Source organism: Sorex araneus, chromosome X, assembly GCF_027595985.1.
Source record: "Sorex araneus isolate mSorAra2 chromosome X, mSorAra2.pri, whole genome shotgun sequence".
In the NCBI taxonomy this organism is placed as follows: Eukaryota; Metazoa; Chordata; class Mammalia; order Eulipotyphla; family Soricidae; genus Sorex; species Sorex araneus.
Window position 1 is genome coordinate 205,423,715 of NC_073313.1, and position 26,715 is coordinate 205,450,429.

At 43.6% G+C, this 26,715-nt stretch overlaps 1 protein-coding gene across 1 annotated transcript in view; it reads left to right on the forward strand.

The window, feature by feature from the left end:
• Nucleotides 1-19,987: 19,987 nt before the first annotated feature.
• The window catches only part of LOC101542718 (plasma membrane ascorbate-dependent reductase CYBRD1), a 34,298-nt gene continuing 27,570 nt past the window's right edge, over nt 19,988-26,715 (forward strand). The window contains exon 1 of the mRNA XM_055122393.1: nt 19,988-20,220. Within this exon, the coding sequence (XP_054978368.1) occupies nt 20,034-20,220 (187 nt within the window). The 5' untranslated portion in view covers nt 19,988-20,033. The remainder of the gene's footprint in view (nt 20,221-26,715) is intronic.

Sequence of the window (26,715 nt, forward strand, 5' to 3'; positions counted from 1 at the left end):
GACTATACAAATTTAAAAAGAAATGATTTATAATTTTTGAGACTTCTAATATAGTGATATAATATAGTCTTCCATTTATTTATATAATTTTTAATGTCTCTAAAAATCTATTTGGGTGATATATATTGTATAGTGATTGACTTTGTAGTGCTGGGGATCAAACTCAGGGCTTCACAAACACAAGGCAGGTACTCTATCACTCAGCAGCATCCCCTGTCTGCACACCTTTATTTAGGTTTATTACAGGTATTTGATATATTCTAATGTGGTTCTGAAACATAACTCTTTAAGTTTATTTTTTAATCGTTTTATACTCAAATATAGTCTTGTTTGTTTGAGGCTCTTTCATAATATACAGCCAATTCCATTTCAATCCCTGGTACCACGTTATGGTTCCCAACACAGGAGTAACCACTAATGACAGAGTCAGGAATAAGCTCTGAGTACTGCTGGGTGTGGCCTAAAACCCCCAAAATAAACAAACAAACAAATAAATAAATAAATAAAGATGGTGAATATCTTTTCTCCTAAAACTGTTACACTCAAGAATCAATGTAAAGTATTCAAAGTTTAATCTTGGAAAACTCTTTAAGGTTAGAGTATGTGAATGTATTCGTCATTTGTCTATGCCAAACCAGAGAATTAAGGCTCAATTTCTGGATCATTCAGCATTTCTATGAAAGATATTCCCATGTGTTTAACTTGAGTTAACTTATGTACCTTAAAGATTAAAAATATCATGAATTCCTGATTACCCCAAATAAATACTCTTGCCACACAAACAGATATGGGTAAAATCTGCACCAGAGCAAAGTTGAAGCTTGGGAAAGAGAGACCATAGTTGGTAGTTAACATCTATGCCAAGTGCAGCAGAAATTCTGAGCCAAATTAGGGTCTTCAACCTGCTGCTTTTCTGACCTGCACATAGGCAAAAGTCAATTTTTATGATGCAGTAGTCCAGGAGCTAGGAATTCACTAGAATCTTGTTTTACTGCTTCATGCTTAAGCAATCATCCTGACTTATACAAAATGCCCATTTCTTACTTAAGGTATGGGGAGAGGAATTTGGAGGAATTTTTAGAAGTTGGGTTTAGAACAGGCTGGACCCTGGACATAGCCTGGTTAATCACAATGGTCTGGGGTGCACGAATTCTTAAAGTTGTTGATGCCTACTGGAGCATACATTGAGGAACCTAACCTAACGATGGCTTCCTGTAAAAGACAGAGCATTCGAAAGCAATATCCACAAACAACAGTTAGAATGAGGCCAGTGGATAACAATGTAATCCATCATGTCTATGCATTAAAGCTTCTCTAAGAAACCAAAAGGACATGCCTTTCTCTCTATACTTTCATCCAGACAAAAAATCTTGGGGGAAGCTGGAGAGATAGTATAGCTGGTAAGACACTTGCCTGGCATTCAGTCAATGTGGGTTTGATCCTTGACACCCTATATGAGTTCCTGAGCCTGCCAGAAGAGACCCCTGAGTGCAGAGCCAAGAGTAAGCCCTGAGCACAGCTGGGTGTGGCCCCAAAATGGAGGAAAAACAAAATCTTTTTAATAAGGTTTGGATAGTAGAAGTAAAGTAGTGGACATGCTTATGTCTGGAGACTGGCAGAGGATCAGGTACTATGGCAGTTCATTCATACTGTCACGATCAGCTGCTTCATTTCATTAGAGAACAAAAGGCTTGCCTGTAGAATTCTAGTTGTACCTTTATGAAAGAGTATCAAGGCCCAATAGGTCCAGTTCCTACGAGATCTTCTCCTTAAAATTACCCAACTCTTGGCCCATAGACATGTACAGTCCCATTGGGGAAGTGAGCTAGATCTTCTTTAAACCATCCCCATACCTGCAGTTGGGTGTATGGGAGCAATGAGAGGCCAGTGAAGTTAGTTCTGCCTCAGGACAGCGCAGCTCATGCTGCATCTCTGTCCGGTTCTAGTCTGTGGGTTCCAGTTTGAAGCAAGGACTTAGAACATGGATCCCCTCTTCTTTCACGTTCAGGATGTAATCTTGAAGATCCAATTCCAAAGGCTGGATGGCAGGGCTGATCAGACAAGGTGATGGGTAGAGAAAAAGTTTCAAATAAGAAAGATGCTAACAGGGGGACTGGAGCAATAGCACAGTGGGTAGGGCGTTTGCCTTGCACACAGCTGACCCAGGTTCGATTCCCAGCATCCCATATGGTCCCCAGAGCACTGCAAGGAGTAATTCCTGAGTGCAAAACCAGGAGGTAACCCCTGGGCATTGCTAGGTATGACCCAAAAATAGCAAAACAACAACAACAAAAAAAAAAAAAAACAGATGCTAACAGGCCAAAGGACAGTGGATAATATACTAGAGAACTCTTCCATAGTCACAAGAAGCAGCTTATAAAGGAAAAGGATGGGGAAGTCTTTTTGAGGAATGGACAGGATCAGACTGGTGGGTGCTCGGTAAACTCAAGTATAGTCAGATCTATCTGCATGATCCCTGACCTCCCCCACTCCACCAATCCCCAGCACTTTGTGGCCCGCTGAGCACTGCTGGGATGGCACAGGCTGAGCAGCAGCACATCCCTAGGACCAAGCATTGGACCACTTGGCCTGATTGACTGAGAACCTCAGGGGATGTCCCCAGGCCTTCTGAGTATGCTTGGGAGCTCCCTAACCCCACCCCGCTCCCCCAAAAAATAATTAAGAGAAGATAAAATTCAGAGAGGCTTTTGCAGCAAAGAAAGATGAGGGAAATACTATTCACATTCTCAGCAGTCACAGTCCTGAGCAATTTGCCAGTTTTAATTTTCAGTCCAGTTCTTAATTCCTTTGGGGCCTAGTTACAAGGAGCTACTTTTACCTCATGCTAGTGGAGAAAAAAGTGGTTTTTGAAAAATATACCTATTTTATTCCAGGGCTAGAGAGATGGAACTTTTCTTTATCCCAGAGACAGACACTGGGATAAAATCAGACAAACTTGACACTGGTTCTAGATCAGCCCAGATACCACCAAGGGTGATCCCCCCTGAGCACAGAGCCAGGAGTAGCCCCTGAGCACCACCAGGCATGACCCCTATACTCAAGATAAATATTCTGTGTCTCTTTACTAACATTTTTATGAAAATAATATTACAGGTAAAATTCACTTCTTCAGAAAGAAATGTTTCCTAAATATCTTCTTTTGTTTTTGTTTTTTGAGGCCACCCTGATGGTGTCGAGTGTCTGGTCCTGGACTCTGTGCTTAGTGGTCACTCCTGGCAGTGATTTATAGACCATGTGGTTCCAGGAACTAAACCCAGATTTTCCACATGCAAAGTATGCACTCAATTTTTTTAGCTACTTCTCCAATCCAGACTTCCAAATGTCCCAGTAGCTTATTCTCTACTAACCAGGCTCCCGTTACATAGACAACACAATTTTTAATGAAAATTATCACTATGTTACTAAAACGTGACTTTAACTATTTATATTCACCTCTGTGAATATAAATATTCATAGAATGCACGTGCCTGACAAAAATCTGACCAACAGCTAGAACTCAGAGATGGTTGATATGAATAAAACCTCTGCCCTAGAATAGTGTCATTTAAAAAGAACCATCTCTCCCTTCTTCAAAAGATGCTGGACCTGGAAATCTTCATCAACTTAAGCATCCTACATTTTAACCAGTGTCTACAGAACAGGATCAAACCTGTGAACAGGTAGAAATTAATTTTTGTGCATGTCCAGTGTGATTTGGGGGTAAACATGTTATATATTAAGGAATTAATCTAGTCTGAAATTAAAAGACCTCTTTCTTTCAACACTGTTTCATCATGCATCTCAGTCTCTCTTTTTTTTCCTTAAAAAAATGAGACACCGGCAGTCACCTCCATGAACCAACTCTAGCACAACCATGTAAGCAATTCCACTGGCCTTGCTCGATATCCACAAATAAATTTTGAAAGAGATCCAAAGCCACAGTAAATATTGAACCCACACAGGGTTGAATAATCCGGGGCACACCAGAGGTGGGGTGGATTTGCCCAGTACCCACCCAAACAAAGCCCTTAGTGCTGCTTGCTCCCACAATCCAAAATTGATGCCATGCCCCCACCTGGATTCCCCTGTCTCGAGATGAACTTCACCAAGATATTAATCTGCTGAAAATTTGGTTTGCAGGTTTTGTGATTGAAATCTCCAGGCTTTCTCAGGGTCGATGGGCTACCTCCCTCCACCTCCCTGTACTTCCGGAAGCCCTGGCTGTCCACACCTCAAAGCGTCCACCCAGTTAAAAAAGCTACTTCAGCTATACTTTCCCAATAAACACACTGAACTCCCTGAATGCACACAATGACCTCTTAGTAACTGTATTGCACAAGAGGGGAGAGGGGAGGGGAGGGAGGAGGGGGGGGGGGGCCTGCCATAGAGACAGGCTGCAGGGGTTGGGGAATGGTAGGAAGGAAACAGGGGCCATTGGTGGTAGGAAATGTACACTGGTGGAAAGATAGATTTGGATCATTGTACAACTGAAACCAAATCATGAATAGCTTCACGATGGTCTATCTCACAGTGATTCAATTTTTTTAAATTTTAAATGAGACAGCATCTCATTATTTTTATTTCTTCTTGCTATTGAATTGACTGTTATTTGACAAATAAACCAAAAATTCATTTCAGTCTTTTCCATCTTTGCAGGGGAGCCAACACACCACAGTGTAAGGAGCTCCTCCTGCCTTAGAGTTCAGGAATGAACCCTCCAGTGCTGGGGGCCCAATTAACAAAATAAAAACACAGAAGGCTTAACCTATAACAACACCTTAGGAATCTCTTATACAAGGGCTTAATGGCTCCATGGTGAGATGCAACAATCTTCACTAACTTTCTTCTTCTTCTTTTTTTTTTTTTTTTGCTTTTTGGGTCACACCCGGCGATGCACAGGGGTTAATCCTGGCTCTGCACTCAGGAATTACTCCTGGCGGTGCTCAGGGGACCATATGGGATGCTGGGATTAGAACCCGGGTCAGCCACGTGCAAGGCAAATGCCCTACCCGCTGTGCTATCACTCCAGCCCCTTCACTAACTTTCTTCTAAGGAAACATTTTTTGGTCATCCTTTAAGAAAATTATTTACAACAATAAATGTAAAATAAATTATTGAGGGTCTGCTATTGGAGTAGACTCAAGGGGTGGTTGGAAAAATTGGAAATGATAATGGAGGGAAGGTGCAATGTGGGTGGGATTGGTATTGGAATATTCAAAGTCTGTAACTTAAATAATGACATAATAAAATTATTTTAAAGATCCATCTAATTGGGTGGGTATATCCCCCCCAAAATAGTCTTAAGAATAATGAAATATCTTGATGTATACACTAGTTATACAGATGTAATCACACAGAAAAATTTCTCTTTCTTTTTTAGGCAACTTTCAACATTTTATTATATTTAAGATGAAATGATAGCATCTACCTCAAATTAATTTTTTTAAAATTGTATCCACTAGCATTGGAGTGATAGTATAGTGGGTAGGGCATTTGCCTTGCAAATGCCTGACCCAGGTTCAATCCCAAACATCCCATATGGTTCCCCAAGGACTGCCAGAAGTAATTCCTGAGTGCAGAGTCAGGAGCAACCCCTGGGCATCGTTGGGTGTGACCCAAGAGCCAAAAGTAATTGTAAACACCAAAACAAATCAGGCTAGAACAAATCAGGTTAAGGATCACCTAGCCACTGAATTATATTCTGTGGCAATAGTGTATGCAGGAGCTGGAGCAATAGTACAATGCGTAGGGTATTTGCCTGGCATGCAGCCTACCCGGGTTCAATTCCCAGCACTCCATATGGTCTCCTGAGCACCTCAAGGAGCAATTCCTGAGTGCAAAGCCAGGAGTAAACCCCGTGCATCGCCAAGTGTAAGGCAAAAAATAATAAATAGTGTATGCAAAGAAAAAGCCAAGACATAAGAGAACATGGCACTTGGGGGGGGGGTACTGCATATAATTTAGGATGCTAGCAGCAGAGAGAAGAGAAAAATGAGGCTCAATGATAACCAAGGGCTGAATCATTCAGACCTAATATATCATGCCAAGGATTCCTTCCTTCCTTCCTTCCTTCCTTCCTTCCTTCCTTCCTTCCTTCCTTCCTTCCTTCCTTCCTTCCTTCCTTCCTTCCTTCCTTCCTTCCTTCCTTCCTTCCTTCCTTCCTTCCTTCCTTCTTCCTTCCTTCCTTCCTTCCTTCCTTCCTTCCTTCCTTCCTTCCTTCCTTCCTTCCTTCCTTCCTTCCTTCCTTCCTTCCTTCTTCCTTCTTGTTTTTGGGCCACAGCTGGCTATGTTCAGGTCTTACTTCTGGTTCTGCACTCAGGAATCACTCCTGGCAGGGCTTGGGACCATATGTGGTGCCAGGGATCAAACCTGGGTAGTCCTCATGAAAGGCAAGTGCCCTACCTACTATACGACCTCTCCAGCCCTGATGCTGAGGATGTTTTTTTTCAAGATGGTACCACTTAAAGATTTAATCAGGGGCTGGAGTGATAGCACAGCGGGTAGGGCGTTTGCCTTGCACGCAGCCGACCCGGGTTCGATTCCCAGCATCCCGTATGGTCCCGAGCACCACCAGGAATGATTCCTGAGTGCATGAACCAGAAGTAACTCCTGTGTTGGGCCCGGAGCGATAGCACAGCGGGTAGGGCGTTTGCCTTGCACGCGGCCGACCCGGGTTCGATCCCCGGCATCCCATATGGTCCCCCGAGCACTGCCAGGAGCAATTCCTGAGTGCAAAGCCAGGAGTAACCCCTGAGCATCCCTGGGTGTGACCCAAAAAGCAAAAAAAAAAAAAAAAAAAGAAGTAACTCCTGTGCATAGCCGGGTATGACCCAAAAAGCAAAAAAAAAAAAAGATTTAATCAGTTGAATGTGCTTGGTTTGGTATTTTTAGTTGTTTTTTTCTTGGAGTAATGTGGAAAATGCACTGTTAAGGGAGGCTGAAGAAAAAAAACCCACATAATTAAATAGTTTTTGCAAATCTAGGCCTAATATGAAGACTGATGGAATTAAAGAGAGAAAAGAGTGGCATTCCAAGGGGTAGAATATGCCCCTAGATCAGATGAAGAGACTAATAAGGCTAGAAAACTTTCCTTGGCAAGTGGATAGATGTGTGTGTGTGTGTGTGTGTAATTTCTGGAAAATAAGAAAAATAGACTATTGTGGTAAGCAAATTTTAAGAGCTATGGAAAAGAATGATGTAAGGTGAGCTGACTAATATGTTTAGTATGGGCACTAAAAAGTAACCACAGAAAAAGGAGGTCGAGAGGAAAAACATGCTTAGCAAGGAATTTTCTGTTTTCTGGTAACAATAGGATCACAATCAGAAAAAAAAAGCAGCTTGAGAATCTTAAAGATAAAGAAAGAGAAAGAATTCCTCTGCTTAAACTAAGGTGTACTCATTTTTTATAAACATGAGTAATATTCACTATCAGCATGAATGTTGACTATCCATACTTAGCACGAGAGAGGCTGCAATCACCACAGAGATAGAAGGTGAAGGAAGTTAAATCTCTATCTGGATACTTTGGTGATGGTGGGTAGAACTGAGTGTTGGTTGGGGTGTTCTTGTAGTACATGCAGGTGCTGGAGGAAAGAGCCAAGGTAGGAGCCAAAGAAATAATGCAGAAGGTAAGGCAATTTTCCTTGCCTACAGCGAACTTGGGTTTGCTTTCCGGCATGCTATATAGTTTCTCGAGATCCTCCGGAAGTGATCCCTAAGCTCAGAGCTAGGAGAAAGCCCTGAAACTGTCAGGTGTGGCCCCCAAACAAGACAATAATAACAGAAAAGGAACCAGAACAGAGGAGAAGAAACCAGAAAAGGAAGTAATGAGGTACCCTTCATGAGCATGATCTGTTTGACCTCTTGTCTGAGTTGGCTCTGCTAAATACTAATTACACTTCTTTACACCAAGGATTCTCAATATTTATGTGCCTTACATGGGCTATTAAAGTCTATGGACCTTTTCTATGAACACTGTTTTAAATACATTTTGAAAAGCATATAGTGAAGACTGGAGTACCATGGGTGAGGTGCTTATATTGCATGCAGCTGACCCACATTCAATTCCCAGTACCCCATGCTGTCTCCTAAAGACCCACATAAGCAATCCCTGAGCACAGGGCCACAAGTATCCCTAAGCACTGCTGAATGTCGCCCCCAAACCAAAACCAATCAAACAAAAGACACAAAGAAGACATTTGTCCTTCTTCTGGGTTACTTCAGTTAACTTAGAATTACAAAGGCAATCAATTACACTGAAACAGAGTTAGTTTGTGTACTTGATTATTGATGTATTAATAACACCTAGATGCAGGCTCTGACAACTACTTTTTTACATAATTTTTAATTTTATAAAGTACTTCACAATATTTGATTACATTTAATATTCAAACACCAATTCCACCACCACTACACCTTCCCATCATATTTCAGATGTTACTATCCCAAACCCCAATTCCTGCACAAAAGCAGAACTGAAATAAGATATTTTGTATTGTTTGTGATTACTACTTTTTCTGAAGACATGCTAGCCATAAATGATAAGGTGAGTTATATGTAACAACTTCTTTTTTTTTGTAAAGAAAAATAAAGATTTCTTTACTTGTTAAAGGTATGTATCTACAGGAGGAAGAACCATCATCATCATCATCATCATCATCATCCCATTGATCATCAATTTTCTCAAGCAGTCTCAGTACCGTCTCCATTGTCTAGCCCAATATCCATGTCTAGCCCTGAGATTTTAGAAGCCTCTCTTTACTCATCCTTCCCAACAGTGCTGCATTGGAGGCTCTTTCAGGGTCAGGGGAATGAGACCCATTATTGTTACTTGTTTTGGCATATGAATACGCCACGGGGAGCTTGCCAGGCTCTCCCATGTGGACAGGAAATTCTCTGAGAAGGAGAACTAGGCTATAAGATGCTTCTGGAATCTTGGTTTTATAGTCTCTGGATGTTGGCCATTGATGGATTACATGGCGCCAGGGGCAGTTTCTGGGTGTGACTGCCTAGCTACTGGAAAATGGCGAATCTGGGCGGAAGAGGCCCAGTCCCGATCCGAGAAGGCCTGGAGATCTTAGCCCTGGGTCCCGCACACCTGGGTTCCTCTACCGGTTCCTTCATGCATGAAGCTCATCTGAACGTGTGGAGAGGAGCCTTGAGCATGGCTGTGGCTGGGTTCCGGAGGTCTTCGACTGCAGGGGCTCTGCTCGGGGCAAGGAAGGAAACTCAACCCACCCCCCTCCAAGGGGCCCTGGTGAAGACATCCAAGCACAGGGGCAAGAGACTCAGAAACTGCCCCCAGCACTGTGTAATCCCATCAATGGCCAACATCCAGAGACATAAAACCAAACTCCCGGAAGAGAGTGACACAGAGACAGGAGGAAGAATAGTATTTTAAAAAATTTTATTAAAGCCCCATGATTTATAAAGTTATTCATAATTGGTTTTAGATATACTCTGTTTCAGCACCAATCCCATCACCAGTGTCTTCTTCCCTCCACCAGGATTCTCAGGTTCCCTCCCATCCACCCCTACAGCCCCAGCCTGCCACCTTGACAGGCACATTTTTAAGTTTGGTTGTTGAAGTTTGGATCTCTAGTTTTCAGTGTTGTTGAGTCTGTGGTTTGGATATTTAGCTCTACAACTCCTTTCCTTCCCCCTTTGATCTTTTTTCCCTCTTTGATTTCTTTCTTTCTTCTCCCTGTACTCTGGGGCCAAGGATGATCTAGGCATCCTCCCTTTCAAACATTGCATCCCCTCACCCAATTATTCTAAACACCACATATAAATGAGTTCATCCTGTGTTTGTCCTTTTTATTCTGGCTTACTTCACTTAACTTAATCTCTCGGAGAGCCTGGCAAGCTACCGAGAGTATCTAGCCCGCACAGCAGAGCCGGGCAAGCTACCCGTGGCGTATTGGATATGCCAAAGACAGTAACAATAATTCTCACAATGAGAGATGTTACTGGTGCCCGCTCAAACAAATCGATGAGCAACGGGATGACAGTGACAATGACTTCACTTAACATAATTTTTTTTTTTGCCACACACAACAGTACTCAGGGCTTACTCCTGGTTCTACACTTAGGCATCACTGCTGGCAGTATTCAGGGGACCATGTGGGGTACTGGGGATGGAACCCAGGTTGGCAATTGTAAAAAATACAAAGGTTCGCGCGGAAGGGGGATGATGTGATGTGTGTTGTGTTGTTTGCGAGCTCTCAGGGCGGCTCTCTCTCTCTCTCTCTCTCTCTCTCTCTCTCTCTCTCTCTCTCTCTCTCTTCTTCTCTCTCCCCGCTCATGTTCGGTGCTCTCAAGCCGCTGTGTATGGACCAGATCAGGATGGCTCCTCTTTGTGCTCCACTTCTGTGTGTGCCACTGTGCTCTCTTCTACCTGTCTCTTTATCTCTGTCTCTGTCGCTGTAGTCTCACCTCTGGTCTCTTCCAACCTCTGTCTGTCTTCTCTCCTCTGGTCTCTTCCGATCTCTCTTCTTCTGATCTCTCTCTCTCTCTCTCTCTCTCTTGAGCCCTTCTGCTTCTCTGGAACCCCACTTGCTCTCACTTCTGACTCTGACTCTGATTCTCACTCGCTATGTGCTTTCTTTCCCCTGCTTCTGGCTCTGATGATTCTCTTTCACTCTGTGCTCTGCTTCTGCGTCTTCTCCCTGCTTGTGTCTTCTCCTTGCTTCTGTGTCTTCTCTCTATTCTTGTGCTCTGCTTCTGTGTCTTCTCTTTTCTGTGTCTTATGTCTTGCTTCTGTGTCTTCTCTCTTCTGTCTTCTCCCCACTTCTGTGTCTTCTTCCTCTCTGCTTCTCTTAGTCTTAGTTTATATAGCAATCACAAAGGGTGGTCTTCCCAGCCTGGAGGAGCTCTGCTATCGCCCCGCCCCCCCCTCCCGCGGTCTGGGGCTCTGAAGCTCCCAGCCCGGCCTTGCTGCTCTCAGTTAAAGCCTCACAAAGCCCTGACCCCGCCTCTTCTCCAGGTGGTTGGGGGAGTGTCCTCACTTTAGGGGGCGTGGTCTCATAAGGGGGCGTGGCCTCCTTCTGGAACTGCTGGGCCTCGGTTATTTCTCCATTCCATGCATCAAGCTTTAGTCACAATCGGTACAACCTATTCTTCTGAAGAATACCCTGGTCATCTTAGTCACTATATGCTAATAGTCAACTAGCCTAGCCTATCCTAATTTCACAAAAACTGTCAGTGAACACATCAAGCCGCACAAAAGGTCCTTTGTAAAGAGACCATAGCCCCATGTCTTCAACTGATGCCTCTCACAAGCTAAGGAAGAGCACCTGACAGTAAAGCCCATAACAACATGAAGAAACTGAAAATCCCCACCACCAGGAGAGGTGGAAGAGAGGATCTCAGAAACCTCAACAGGGACTTCCCAAAAATACAACCTCCTCTCAGATACAGAATTTAGAGAGGAAATCGTGAAGATGGTTGACGAACTCAAAGCAACTATGGAATGAACATCCAATAAATTAAGGGAGGATATGGATGCAGCATTGGAACGGTCCACCAAGATAATCCAGGAAGAAATGAGAGCAGAAATTTCAAAGTTACGAACAGAAGTGACACAATTAAAAGAATCAGTAGATGAAATAAAAAAACTCAGTAGGAGCCCTCAATAGTAGAATGGCTACAGCCGAAGACAGAATCAGTGAGCTTGAAGATGAGCTGCAGAAAGCATATAGGCAACAATAAATAATGGCAAAAGACCTCAAAATGCCTCTAGATGGGGCCGGAGCGATAGCACAGCAGGTAGGGCCTTTGCTTTACACGCGGCCGATCTGGGTTCGATCCCTGGCATCCCATATGGTCCCCCAAGCACCACCAGGAGTGGCTCCTGAGTGCAAGCCAGGAGTAACCCCTGAGCATCGCTGGGTGTGACCCAAAAAGGAAAAAAAAAAAAAGAAAAAAATGGCTCTAGAGCAAATTAGAGTCCTAGGGGATGACCTCAAGAGAAACAACATAAGAATCCTTGGAGTACCAGAAGCACAGGGAACCAATCCCAATGAAAAAAACACAATTAAGGACATCATTGCTAAGAAATTCCCAGAGCTAGAGAATGAGGGCATCCAGATCTAAGGAGTCCGAAGGGTGCCAGCTAAAAGGGACCCAAATAAAAAATCCCCAAGGCATATCATAGTCAGAATGATGGATGCCATGGATAGAGACACAATACTGCAAGCAGCAAGATCAAAGAAGGAAATCACATACAAAGGAGCACCCCTTAGATTCACAGCAAACCTATCACAGTAGACCTATCACATAGGGTGGTGACACAAAGGTGGGTTGAACATTAACAAATCAACAAAAAGGGGTAAGACCATTCCTCCAGGAGATTAACAAAATCTCATCTAAGGAGATTACTCCAGATGACTAGGAGATCTGCTTAAGGGGGGGTGGGATTCCACCTAGGGTGTGTTGCTTTCTTCTTTCCTCAGCTAGTAATCCACTTAGATAGTTGTAGTAAATCTACTTCTAATATTTCTAGCAATGTCATTCTGTATAAGCACAGTAAGAGATGTATCAAACTTAAAGTTTTGTTCTTCCTGAGGACATTCATTATATTTTCCAGACCACAGTCCTCAGGCCAGGTTAGTCTTCCTAAACCCAGCAGAGTCCTAGTCTTGTCATCACTTTTGGATCATGACAGCATTTGTCTATGACCATGCTCTCAACTTATAGTTGAGTATTGTGGCTCCTTGGCCTGGCCCATTTCGATGCCAGGGTAGTTCACAGCTTGCCTTGGGTCCATTCTGTTCCTCGTCGGGACCCTGCTTTTGGGGTGTTAGGAACTAAGGGCAACTGAGTGAGAAAGCAGATGCTCAGGAGTAAATATTCTTGGAGTCAATCAACTCCCAAGTTACAAAAGCATAATATTAACTATCTTCCTGTGTCCATACAGAAAGGACATTGCTTTAAGGTAAACTAAGTTCCCTGCAGCAAGGCTAAAAGGAAAAACCCAATGTTCTCCTACAGGCAATATGCAAGACAAGCACCTTTCCCACAACACTATCAATCTAGCCCAAACATGATGTTTATAAATGTTTATAAAATGTTTATAAAAAATCCAACATTTTAGCTGTGACCCTAAGCATGACTACTTGATCTTTGAATAACTGCAATTTTAATAATGACTTATGTTTTACAATGGTGCCGATCTATCCTATATATGTGCAGTGCTGCTTCACCTTGCTATGCCCCACCAGAGTATGTGATCTCTTCCCAAACTGTGAGCCCCCTCCAACACCACTACCCCACCCCACCATAGCATCCCTAAATAATGGTTCTGTTGACCTTATCTCAGGGTTGGTTTCCACTGGGGATTATCTAATCCTTCATTTTGTTTCTTTACACTCCAAAGATGAGCAAAATCATCTGGCATTTTTCACTTTCTTCCTGACTCACTTCACTTCTGACAATCTTCAATTCCATCTAAGTTTCAACAAACTGAAAAAACTCTTTTCTCATAGCTTAGCAGTGTTCCATCACAGCATTATTTGGAGTGGTCAAGATATTCAGTAACTCAGCAGGACAGAAATACCAAAAATTTCTATTGGTAACAGAATCATAGCTACTGAAAATACTAGTGCAATTTTCCCACTGTGTTCATAATGAAAGAAAATGCTATATTTTACTAAGAAGTTAATACAAAAAATAAAGAAACAAATCTATTCCCATCCTGGCTCCATCCATAGATACTGGGTTAAGATCTGATCTGTTTCACAGTTGTCCTGTCACAGATGAGCAAACAGCAGCCCAGATTTGGTGCTTTGCAAATTCTATTACACAGCGATTGAAGTTCAAGAATGATGTGTGTTTCCCTATTCCAGGCTGCCTCTTGCTGACTACAATCTCAAGGATCCATCTTAGAAGCAACATATGTGACAGAAATCAAGCTAAATTATTTTGGATCAAGAGTAAAATTTGGACTTATGCTATCTGTGTTTCTCTTTAACTAGAATGTTATTATAATCAAGCTTCTAGAAACCTAGTGAAGTTGGTTAAGGCTGTTTGTATATAAAATGTATTTTGTGTAGTATTTGGCCAAATTAGAGAGCTTCTCTGGTCTATTTCCAAGGTTTTTTTTTAGGCCAGGCATTGGAGCCGGGGGGGGGGTGGGGAGGAGGGACAGTGATTTGTTCATCCCTGGCAATGCTTAAGACCTTACTCCTGATTCTGTGCTCCGGGATTACTTCTGGCAAGGCTCAGGGGACCAGGCAAGCACCCTACCCAATGTTCTATTGCTCTGGTCCAGCATAATTCATTTATACTCTCATAAGGTCTTAGAGTCAAATTCTGGAAATACCTTTCTGAGACATTCAACCTGTGAATACCCTTTCAAAAATGCCTCAGTGGGGCTGGGAAGATGCCCTTCTAGCATCAATGGGTATGGCCTTAAAGGATTAGTGACAGGACTATAATTAAAGCACTTATTACTGTCATTACAAGGCCAAACAAGGAGGCATCTAATAAAAAGTCTTCCAAAAGTAAAATGATGCTTTTGCCTACTTGTTAATAATAGTACAGCTCAGTTTTCTATGTACTATAACATCTCATCCAAATAGTCCACTGCACTTATAAAATTTGATTTATGTGGAAGGAAGCTAAGAAAAGGGTTCCAGAGCACCCCTTTCCTGTCAACTCTTTGACTTGATTTTAGGCTTTCTAACCCATCATCCAATTCATGAATATGTTTATATTTATTAATTGGGGGGGTTGCCCCCATCCAGCAATTTTCAGGATTTGTTCCTAGCTTTACTCAGGGATAACTCAGGGATAACTCCTGGAGGGCTCAAGGGACCATATAGGATGCTAGGGATTGAGCCGAAGTCAGCTGCATACAAGGCAAGCACCCGACCCACCCTACTATCTCTTGGCCCCTGAATGTGGTTTTTGTTTTTAAGTAATACCCAGTAATGCTTAGGGGTTACTCCTGGGTCTGTACTCAGAAACTACTCCTGAAAATACTTGGGGAGACCAAATTGGATTCAGGGAATCCAACTTACGTTCGTGATGTGTAAGGTAGGTATCCTATCTACTATACTATCTCTTCAGTCCCTTGAATGTGTTTTTAAATGCCCTTTCACTGTCAACAACAGTTCTAAGCTGTATTAACTATGTTTTGATCTTTTCTGTATTTTTGTGTTTTTGCATTTGGGGCCTTGTGGATTTGGAAACTGCCCTCCCAAGACCAACAGCTTGCTGCTGGCCGATTTATCTTTCCTCTACACCTTCCAATTCCTTGAACCCTCTTCTTTGACCAGACCTCTACCATCCAAGACAGCACCCTGTTCCTCATCGCTATAGAGCCAAGTTCCCGAGTTCTCTCCACACAGACCTCTTCCCTCTCCTTGTGTTGGCTTCCCCTTTTGGTAAATTGTTGGTTTCCCCTGGGAAGAGGTAACTTCCTGCCTCTTTGAGTTTCTCTGGATTGTGGCCAGATCCAAATAAAATCTTTCCTTGCTCCTGTCGCCATCATGGGGCAGGTCACTCTCAGAGCCTCCTGAGTTAGCAGTGCAGAAGTGCTTCATTGACAAGCAATTTTTTGTTCAGTATTTCCTTCAGAGGAGAACACAGACATTTTTGATTTTTGTCCGTTGAAGTCTACACAGGTAAAAAGTCTAGACTTCTCATTCACACAGTTTGTGTTCCTTCAAATTATTCTTATTATTAAATTTTAAGGTTTGTGGCTATATCAAGCAGTGCTCAGAGGCTATTCCCGGTTCTGTGTTCAAGGGTGACCTCTCAAGTTACTCACAGGATCATATGTGGCGCCAAGGATCAAACTAAGACTGGTGGGATGAAAGACTGTTGCATAATACAGTTTGTGTTCTTTCAAAGAAAAACAAAAAAAAAACCCAAAAACATAATCCTCCACCACTTCTTTTCCTAAATCTTGACCACTGACAGGACTTGTCTTACACATCATGAGTCATAGTGTTAGCAGTGAGTTGCTTAATCTTAGTCATCTGAGACAGCTTTCTGATCCCCTCATCTCTCTCATGTCTGGCAGAAGAGAGGACAAGATACATGAACTCAGTTTTCCTGCTTTTGATTTTTTTTCTTTTCTTCATATAGTTCATATAAGCTAGTATGTTCAAATCTCATACTTTACACCACAACACTGGACTCCAAGCTACATCCAAAGAAAGAATATTGCTTTATGGGGGAGCCCATGGTAGGGTGAGTATTGGATTTTCTAGAACTTTTACTTCAAGCCCTATCTGCTTACTGTGCAGTTCACATCCATGTCCGGGAAAATTAAATATATGCAACTTTTTTTTTTTAGAATCACAGCCTTTAAGGAAAGTTCTGTTGTTTAAGCATTGCCCTTCTACACACACACACACACACACACACACACACACAGAAAGAGAGAAAAAGAGAGAGAGAGAGGAGAGAGAGAGATCCCTTTGCAATCACTGTTGACAGTTTTTTCTAGACATTTTTCCCTTTGTTTTTGTTTTGGAGCCAATGTCAGCAGTACTCAGGGCTTCCCCCTTGCTCTGTGCTCAGGGATCACTCCTGGTGGCACTCAGGGAACTATATGTGGTGCCAGGGATTGAACCTGGGTTAGCTACAAACCAGGCACAGACCAGGCAAGTGCTTTGCCCACTATAATATCATTCCATCCCCAAATATTTTCTAGTATTGGTAAGTATTTCAGTGAAAAATTATTCATTATCTCCTGAGGGAAACTTCTATTATTGAATAACATTTTTTAAAGTTTACACTAAATCACAAGAATAGTGTAAATTTTTCTCTTTCAAGTGACAAGTTTTTACACAAATTAGATCCTTAAACAACTAATCAAAAGTTGAAATTCTGAAATCGTGAAATTTGCCTATAAATGGATGGACATGGAGAATATCATGATGAGTGAAATGAGTCAGAAGGAGAGAGACAGGTATAGAATGATTGCATTCATTTGTGGGCTATAAAAAAATAGTATGAGACTAATATTCACGGCCAGGAAAAACAGCAGCCAGGACAGGCCAATGGTTGGAAATTACCACAAGTGTGCGGGGGGCAGAAGGTAGTTAAGATAGAGGGTCCAGTATGACAATTGTTGGAAATGATCACTCTGAATAAGAACTGAGTGTTGAAAGTAGATAAAGAAATCTCAAAATTGTATTTCAAACTATAATGCCCAAGATGACAGAGAGAGAGAGAGAGAGAGAGAGAGAGAGACAGAAGAGAGGTACCTGCCATAGAGGCAGGCTGGGATGGGGAGAAGTTGGGGGTGGGTAGGAGGGGAATTGGACATTGGTGCTGGGAAATTACACTGGTGGAGAGATGGGTGTTGGAACATTGTGTGACTGAAACCCAACCATGAACAGCTTTGTAATACTGTATCTCATGGTGATTCAATTAAAAAAAATTACATAAAAGCAAAAATTAAAAAAAGACTCAAAAAGCTAAACATGAAAGCTTGTAACTATCTCACAGTAATTCAATAAAATTAAAGAAAAATAAAAACAAAACTCAACAGGCTGGGAGCAGAAGCCCTAGTTTGGTTCCTAGTGCTATGTAATCCCTGAGCAACACAGGGCGTGGGTCCTGGGCAATGCACAGGGAGTGGCCTCTGAGCACTGCTGGGTGTGATACACCCCCCCTCCAAAATATTGAAATTTTTTCAAAATGACTTGCAATTTTAAGGTGATTCAATGCCATTCATACCATGGGATATGTTTTCATTCTCCTGAGACATTATGTTAAATGTGGTCTAGAATTCTGGAGATTAATCTTATCTGCCTCTGCCACAAAGCAAAACAATGTAAGAATGAAGGTGTAGGGTGAAGGGGAGGGGATGAAGAAGTTAACTAGGGACAAAGACGACTACTTTCAGGGGAAAGAATGCAGACACGTGACATCCTCATTGCACAATTACAAGCTAAAAAGCGCAAAGGAAAAGAAATGGCATAACAGCAAATAAGATGAGAAGATAAAATGAGAGGGTCTCTTTATTATTATGGCTCAGTTTTCACCCTCTCTCTGCTCTACCCTGGCAGATTATTTAATGTACTCTGCCCTTTGGCTTAGAAGTAGCTTTGGATCTTAAGGACCCTGGGAAGGAGACTGGAAGGGAGGAGAGGAATGTTGGACTATGTATCCTGCCTCTGTTTTTCCTTCTGTGGAATCCCTGCAGGCTTCAAGCCACGACCATTGCCTCAGTCAGCTTACCCTTATGACAGAATCTCTGTCTCTGCCTCTGCCTCTGTCTCTCCCTCCCTCCCTCCCTCCCTCTCTCTCTCTGTATGTGTGTGTGTGTGTGTGTGTGTGTGTCTTTCCTGAGACCTTGTGGTATACCCTGCCCACAATGTTGTAAACAGTCCCGTTCGCTCTTAAATAATCTAATTGGAATGTGCCATCTGTTTCCTGCCAAGACTCTGACTGCCACACACAGTCCTCATATTCATCTCCCAGCAAACGTTTAGTGAGCAACTACTCAACGCAAAGAATCCGAGGGTAATTCAGACTCACAGAGGAGGTCGCTGGCATATGGAGACAGTCACAGGAGCGGCTGGTCCTGGCACATCTTGATGCAGAGTTATTGGTGGAGGGGTGGTGGACGAAAGCGTCAGGCCAGGAAGACTTCTAGTTGGAGCTGGAGTCTGGCCGATTTAGAAGAAGAGAAGCAGGCGAAGAGGGTGGTGATGAGGAACTGAGAGAGTAGCCTGCAGTCATGAACTTCAGGGCCAGGGGTTCTAGGAAAGGATTAATGAGAGAGACCAGGCTGAGCCTAAGCATTGAAAGCCTTGTATATTGGGACCCGTGCTTCTTGTCTACAGACTTGTCAGGGCACTTCGTCCCTTCACAGAGGGAAACACTAATAAGAGTGAAGTCTCTTACTCTTAGCCTGAATTTCGTCTCTCTACCAAGCAAGATGTGGTGCTCCTAAAATCAGACTTTTCCATTGAAAACCACCCTTACTTCATGTGCACACATAGGGTGACCTAGCTTTTCTAGCATTTACCAGAGCCATTCTTTCTTTCTCAGCAGTAGAGACACCAACACTTCTCCAATTTGTGGGAGAAGAGTGACAAATAATGCTGGAAAGAGGCCAGGAGAGAGTGTTATGGCATCAAGATGAGACTTTGGTCCAAGTAGAGGTAGGCAGGTGGACATTGTTTTTTAAGGTTTTGGGGCTACAACTGGCAGTGTTTGGGCATACTCCTGGCTCTCTCTGTGCTCAGGAATCACTCCTGGCAGTGCTCAGAGGAACAGATTGGGTGCTGAGGCCCGAACCCAGGTATCTCTGTGCAAATTAAAAGCCTTATCTGCTGGACTATAACTCTGGCCCTAGGCGAGCACTTCTAAGAGTCATTTTAATTAATGAGGCAAGTCCAAGGTTCAGGAGGTGTCTATGCTGGTTCTTTGAAGGAAAACTAAATAGTTTCCTAGTTCAGTAAGGCCAAGCCCAGACTATCCCATGGGTTCCTCCTTGGTGCGTCCTTGACATCAAAGAGAGTCAATTCAGATGGGACCAGAGCAATAGCACAGCGGGTAGGGCGTTTACCTAGCACGCGGCCCACCCGGGGTTCTACCCCCAGTACCCCCTACCGTTCCCGGAGCACCGCCAGGAGTAATCCCTGCGTGCAGAGCCAGGAGTAAGCCCTGAAGCACAGCCGGGTGTGGACCCCAACAAACAAACAAGCCAACTGTTTGGCGGAGAGAAGATAGGGGGCGAAGGGGTGCTCAGAAGGCTTCCTTCACCAAAATCATCCCCACCCCACCCCCCACCACCACCACCAAAGAACCCTCTCTCTTGTGACTCGAGCATGCACCCCCACTGCGCCCTGGCAGACAAGCGAAGCGAAGGGGGAAAGTTGGCAGAAAGCGGCGGGCCCGGGCACAGCGGCCCGGAGTCCTGCGGAGGGGGCGCCCAGGCAGGCTCAGCCCCGTCCCGCCCCCGCCCCGCCCCGGCCGGCGGCCCCAAAGGCCCCTCCTCCGGGCGGGGACCGCTGCCACAAGTCGCTGCCCGCAGCCCCGGCGCGTTCCCCAGGGTGCAGAGGGCCATGGACGGTTACTACGGCTTCCTGGCGCTGCTGGTGTCGGCGCTGCTCGTGGGCTTCCTGGCCGTACTCTTCACCCTCGTCTGGGTCCTGCATTTCCGCGAGGGACTCGGCTGGGACGGCACCGCGCTCGAGTTCAACTGGCACCCGGTGCTCCTGGTCACCGGCTTCGTCTTCATCCAGGGCATCGGTACTGGGCACGGCGGGCGCGAGCACCCAGGGCGGCATCCAAGGGTGGGGGGCGGGAGGAGGAGCGCCGGGGCCGCGTCCGGGGAAGGAGTGCCGGGTGACGGGGAGCGGGCAGCGGGAAAGTGGGGGGCTCGCCCGAGTGGCCGCAAGGCTCGGGGTGGAGGGCGGCCCCACTGGGCTTAACTCTTTGCAGGGAGGGACTTGGTGGCAGTCGAGGCGTCCTAAGTGGGTGGCGGGGGGAGCGCAGGCGAGCAGCCCGAGTGCCTTTTAGCGTCGCCCCGAAAAGCGGTCCCCCTGTGGATGGGGACGAGGGTCGCTCCCCTGCACAGTCAGGAGCGCGGAGTCTGTATTGGGGTGAGGCCTTTGGCTGGCGAGGCTTGGAGGCTGCAGACCGGGAACGGAAGGCCACGGGGCGGCGGGGGCGGGGGGTGCAGGAGCGAGGAGTGGTCTCTTTTGGGGATACCCACTCGTTTTCAAGTCCAAGTCAAGGGAAGACTCGGGCGGCATCCTGCCGGATTTCGCTCCCTCGGGAGAGTTTTGTTTAACTCACGAATCAAGTCTGGGAAGCAGCCAGCGCTCAATAGAATAGTGTAGCTTGCCGGTCCGGAGTGCAACTTGTTTGTCCAGTGTCAGAGTAGTGGCCCGAGTGTCCCCGCGGGCTTTCTTCTGGGGCGCAGGCCCCCCAACTCGACCTGCCAGACAGCTGGGGCGCAGAGATGCTTTTGCCCTGCGTGTCGGGAGGTGGTGCAGGAAGCTGTGAGCCAGTTCCTGGCGGGCAACCTAGCGGGCTGGGGCTGCCCGAGGTTGCCTAAATCTATGACAATTGTGCCTTGTATTTTAAAAATACACTGTGTGGGCTGGAGAGAGAGTATCGAGCGGGTAAGGTGCTTGCGGCTCACTTGGGTTCCAACCCAGGTACCACATTCTGGTTCCCTCACCACATAGAATTCCCGAAGCATCGCCAGGCATGATCCCCAAGTGCAGGTTAGGGGGTAGGAGTAAGCCCCGAGCACAGTAGAGTGTAACCCCGTCCTTCTCCCCACCCAAAAAATTAAACCCAACGAAAAGATACTGGCTGTGTCTTGCAGGTGACAATGGTTTGATGTTAATGCTTGCTGTGAAATGAACACAATGATCCCCCTCTCACGACATAGTTGCAACTTATAATTTTTGTAATACGTTGTTACCTATTGTAATACGCAGCAAGGTCCAGTTAACTAGATTTCCTCACCCCCAAGGCTTATTTTCTCAATGGAGGTTTGTCCCTTTGGACCACCTACACAACCTGGTTCACTTAATCCTGAGCACAGTCCGATGTGTCCCTTAAACAATATTAAATAAAAACAAAAATTAAAAAGTATTTTTTTTAAAAGGAGAAAATCATGCCCTGCGTTATGTGCCAGAAAATAAACAAAAGTTATAGGGGGGAGGGGAGACCAAAGGAGTTTTCCCTTTCAGATCTCCTCACCCCCAAACCTCCAGCCGAATTTAGTTCTCTACAAACAGAACAGAGAGCTCACTTCTCATTCCTAAAGAAGAGATATTTTGCTTTCCTTTAAGGCTTATGCTACATCCCTTTGCAGGTGCATAAACATTCTCCCACCCAAAGGAGAACCTGCTTCTCCCTTTCTGGTGCTTAGTTTGGGACTTTCCTGGCTTGTAGTACCAGCAGAGTTAGGTTCCTGTGTAAGTCCCAGTTAATATTGCCACTGAACTGAAGAAAACATTGCAGTTCCAAAATTGCTGTTATCCAAAGTGTCCTTCCTTCCTGGTGGAGGCGCGGTGCCCGGTCTGGCCAGAGCTGTCTACACCTTCTATCTGCTTGGAACAAACACTACCTGCCACTCTTCCAACAACAAACAACAAAAATTAGAACACCTTGATTTATCGAGTTGTCCATAATACAGTTGTGTCACACATGAAATGCTCCAACACCAATCCCACTAGTGCGCCAGTATGCCATTTCTCATCCACCACCCCAGCCTGTCCTGTTGCAGGAACAAACTTACTTCATATTGTCTGTCATAACACAAAGGCAAATGAATTATCAAAACTTAGATCAATAAAAGTCAAGTTGTGGTAATTGTTATATCTCAAATGGTATTACTGAAGTCATTGTGTAAGCATTTACTAGGCTTGTTGGTGCTCGTTGAGCCTTCTGTGTTACTGTTGAAGCTCATTGAGGTTGCCGGGCTTCTATGCAACTTTCCAGTCAGATTTTCTGTGGTCCTACTGGACTGACAGTACTATGGAATTTGGAAGTTGTCATGCAGCCATGTATGCAAGTTATGCAGTCCGGGAGCTGGAACTCTTTGGTAGCTTGGTAGTTTGATGAGACTCAGTTGTGAAGCTGGGTCTTTGATGTGTTGGAGGGTGTCAGGTATGGGTTCAGGCACCTGTGCCTTTGGGCAAAAAGAGGAATCCACCTGTTCGTATTCTAGGAAGGCCCCAGAGTTTTCAGCCCTGATGAGTCTGCCTGGGAAGATTTGGTGGCATCATGTTCTTTTCAAGATTAGTTGTGGATCTGGGCAATTGCTCTGCTAGCAAGATGGCACATATGACTTACTTTCTTTTCTTTTAAATATTTGGGTCACATCTAGTGGTGCTTAGGGTTCATTGAGATCTTCTCCAGGCAAGCATTTGCTCTAGCCCATTGAGCCATTTCTCTACCTCACCCCTCTGAGGCCTAATTTTCAAGGTTCATCTTTATGTCTTTAAGGCAATATGCTTATTTTCTGTAAAATATTTGTTTTCACAGCAGAGAAAACCATCATCTAAAACACACTTTAAAACTCTTCATTCATGTTAGAATCCATTCCAGTTTTCCTAAAAAAATCTCTAGTTATCTAAACTTAAGATTTTTCTTAATCTGTTTAAACTCACTTTAGGGCAAAAATGTGTGAAATGTGAAATGGCATCGGAGAAATGTTCATCTGCTGCTTTTATGCAGACTTTGTTTTCCTTAAGCTTAGTTTCTATATTTGTGTAAATTTTGGAATGTTTGTCCTGTCAACATTGCCATCCTGTTTACCATTTGGACTCCAGATTTGCAAAGCATGTTAGTTACTTATGCATTTAATTGCCATGAACATAAATTTTTTCATACATATTGGTAGAAGCGTCCTGCTCCCTGGTATTTACAAAGCTTGGCCCACCTGCAACCCGTCACACTCAGCAGTAGGATAGCTCTGGTGGGGGGCCTGGGATAACCACTGACTTTAAAGAGGAGGCAGTAACTGACTAGTCCTATTACAGTAGGCCTTTATGCTGGGTAACTGCTTCAAGAAGGAAAGTTTTAGACTTTGCTACTTCAGATCTCTAATAATGAACGTGATGTAGTTAGCCTTTTCTGTAATATACCAATACTTAGAGATGAGAAAGGGAAGGTGACAGTATAGCTATCCTTCTGAACCTGTATGCTTTACACCAACAATGCAGATGACATTGAAAATCATGTGATAACAAGGATGAGTCATTTGAAACACCTTTAAGAAGTTCTGCAGGAAGCAAGACTAACATAAAAGTTACATCTGTATCTATTTATATTTCTATGTATGTATGCAGATAGTTTATATGGTGTGTACATGAGTATATATACGAATCAAGTATATTTGGGGGAAATAGTATGTGTTCTAAAAGAAAGTCTAGCACACTATAAGATCTCCAAACCTGAAATAATTGTAAATGAGTAGGAAATCTAGCAAACATGAATGAGGAAGGATTTCAAAAACTAAAGAGGCTTTGTGTTTCTCTGAAAGGAATGTTTCCCATGAAATAGGTATACTGCCAGGAAATCAGAGAAACAAACCTTGGAAAGAAGGCCACAGAAGACTGAAATAAATAAATGCTCTCAAAGTGGCAGTTGATATTTTAAAAGGTTCATCAAGGGTGGAATGCAGCCTTTAGTAAATAGTAGAAACCTCAAGTATATAAATTTAGAAAAAAAAAAAACCTCTGCAATTCTATACTCCTTCTTTTTCCACATTAAAACTCCTTTATTGTATAAACTGAAGAAAGAGGAATTGAATAATGCAATGATCTCAAGTTGGTTTTGTGAGAGAATGTAATAATATTTAAATGACACTTAGAAGATTAACAAAAGGAAATTAAGAATAGTTCTTAAGGCATTTGGAGTATTCTATTAATACATCTAAAAGTAACCACATTGTAAGACCACTTGAATATATGTGAAATGACTCTAGCATAAAAATCTTGCAAAGGTATTGGACAAAATTGCTCTGAACTAGACTTGAGGTCACCATTGATAATAACACTGATCAAAGGGAAAAGAGAGTTTTTACAAGCATAAAGAAACAAATTAAGAGCCTATAATGTGACTCAGTGGAAACACACTTGCCTTGCATATGTGAAGACTTAGGTTTGATTCCTTATACTGCAAAAAAAATTTTTTTTGTAGACACCCATAAACATATTTTAATTATACTTTACTTAAACTTCTTTGTAATAACTAAGAAACCTTTTTTGGGAAGTTTTTCCTCCAAGCACCTAGAATGGCACCTAGGACTGGCATATGGTAAACCAATAAATATTCGTTGAATGAACACATGATGATTTCTATACCATCATTAAATTGTTAGTAACAGAGTGCAATTTTATAGTCACTTATTTGAGATGTTAATAGTAGCATCTAAAGGAAAATTATCCTCCCTCCCTTCCCCTCAGCGATTCCTGTTTAGCCAGTTTTGAAAGTACCAGTTTAGCCAACCTTAGGAAATAATGGTCACCTTGTTACATTGGAAATGCATCTTTATTCTAAAGGCCTCAAAGGTACATAAGAATATTAATGTTTAGGTGCTTATCTTCTTTTCTCTTCCCTTCCTGAGGACATAATTTTTTATTGTTTGCCTTTTGCCTTCTGCATCATTTATTACTTCCCAATTGTATTATATCTAACATATTATCATTTCTACCATCTATAAAACCCACACCACACTCTTGATTCCATATCTACCCTTCAACTGCTGTGTCAGTTCTCTTCTTGCCTTACCATAGAACTTTTTGTCAATAATTGCAGCCTCCTGTTCTCCTTGTGTCTTTTGAACCCACTCCAGCCAGATTTTTACTCTGCTGCAGCACCCAAATTACTATGACCATAGGAACTCGGACCAGAGAGAGAATACAGGGATTCAGGCTCTTCCCTTGCATGTAGCCATCTTGGTTTCAATCTCCAGCACCACATGGTTCCCTTGAGCACTGCTAGGAGTACTCAAGGAGTAAGGAGTAAGAGCCAGGAGTAAGCGCTGAGTACAGCTGGGTGTAACCCCAAAGAAAGCCAACCAAACAGACCGAGAAAAAAAACACCTCACAAAACAAAACTTCATAGGACCTAGTGGCATGGACATTGTAAGTTCTGCAGTCAATCTTCAGTCTGCATCTTGCCTGACCAGAAAGTGGCACTAAACATAATTGACAGTTGACATTCCCCACCCCCACTCTTCAGGAGACACTTTCTTCCCTTGGCTTCCAGAACTCATTTTCTTCTTACCAGCTACTCCTTTCAATGAGCTTTTTTAGTTCTTCCCCATGTCTGTCATTACTAGTGTTAGAGTATCTGAGGATTCACCTTCTGACCTCTTATCCTTCTTGACATACTCATTTCCTTGGCTATATTATCCAGTGTTGTGGCTTTTTTTTTTTTTTTTTTGCTTTTTGGGTCACACCTGGCGATGCACAGGGGTTACTCCTGGCTCTGCACTCAGGAATTACCCCTGGCGGTGCTCAGGGGACCATATGGGATGCTGGGATTCGAACTCGGGTCGGCCGCGTGCAAGGCAAACGCCCTACCCGCTGTGCTATCGCTCCAGCCCAGTGTTGTGGCTTTAAATGTCATCTATTCACTGACCCCCTTTGTAATAATTATTCAGTACAGATCTCTTCCCTGAACTCCAAACCCAAATATGCCTCTGTCTACTCAAATTCTACTTGACGATTGCATTGAAATCTCAAGTCTCCATCTTCCTCACACTTCTCCACACTCCCCCATCTCAGGAAATGCCAACCCCATACTCCTAGACGTCCGTGACCAAACTATACAAGCATATTTGATTCTTCTTCTTTCTTCTCACTCATCATTCATTAGAAAAATCATAGACTCCAACTTCAAAAGATAATAGTATACTAATTGTGATTACTGACTGTGTTATTTATTCATTCATTATCTTCTCCCAAAATGGTAACTCCTTGGGGTGGAGCACAATCTGGTTTTTTCCCTTCTGTCCATGGCATGTAGAACATTACACGACACACAAATAGGCATTCAAAAAGTATTCAATAAATACTTACTAAATTACAGTTTGGCTGGTTCTTTAAATCAATGGTTATACCTACAGCACTCAGGTGAGCACATTACACACCAGGCTACCATCTTAGGTTTAACTAAATATTCAGACATGTGAGATCAGGAAGATCACACTGGGAGTGCTTTAGCATATAGGACAGGGAGCGGAGTGTGCTGACAGGGCAGTGTCAGGCTCTA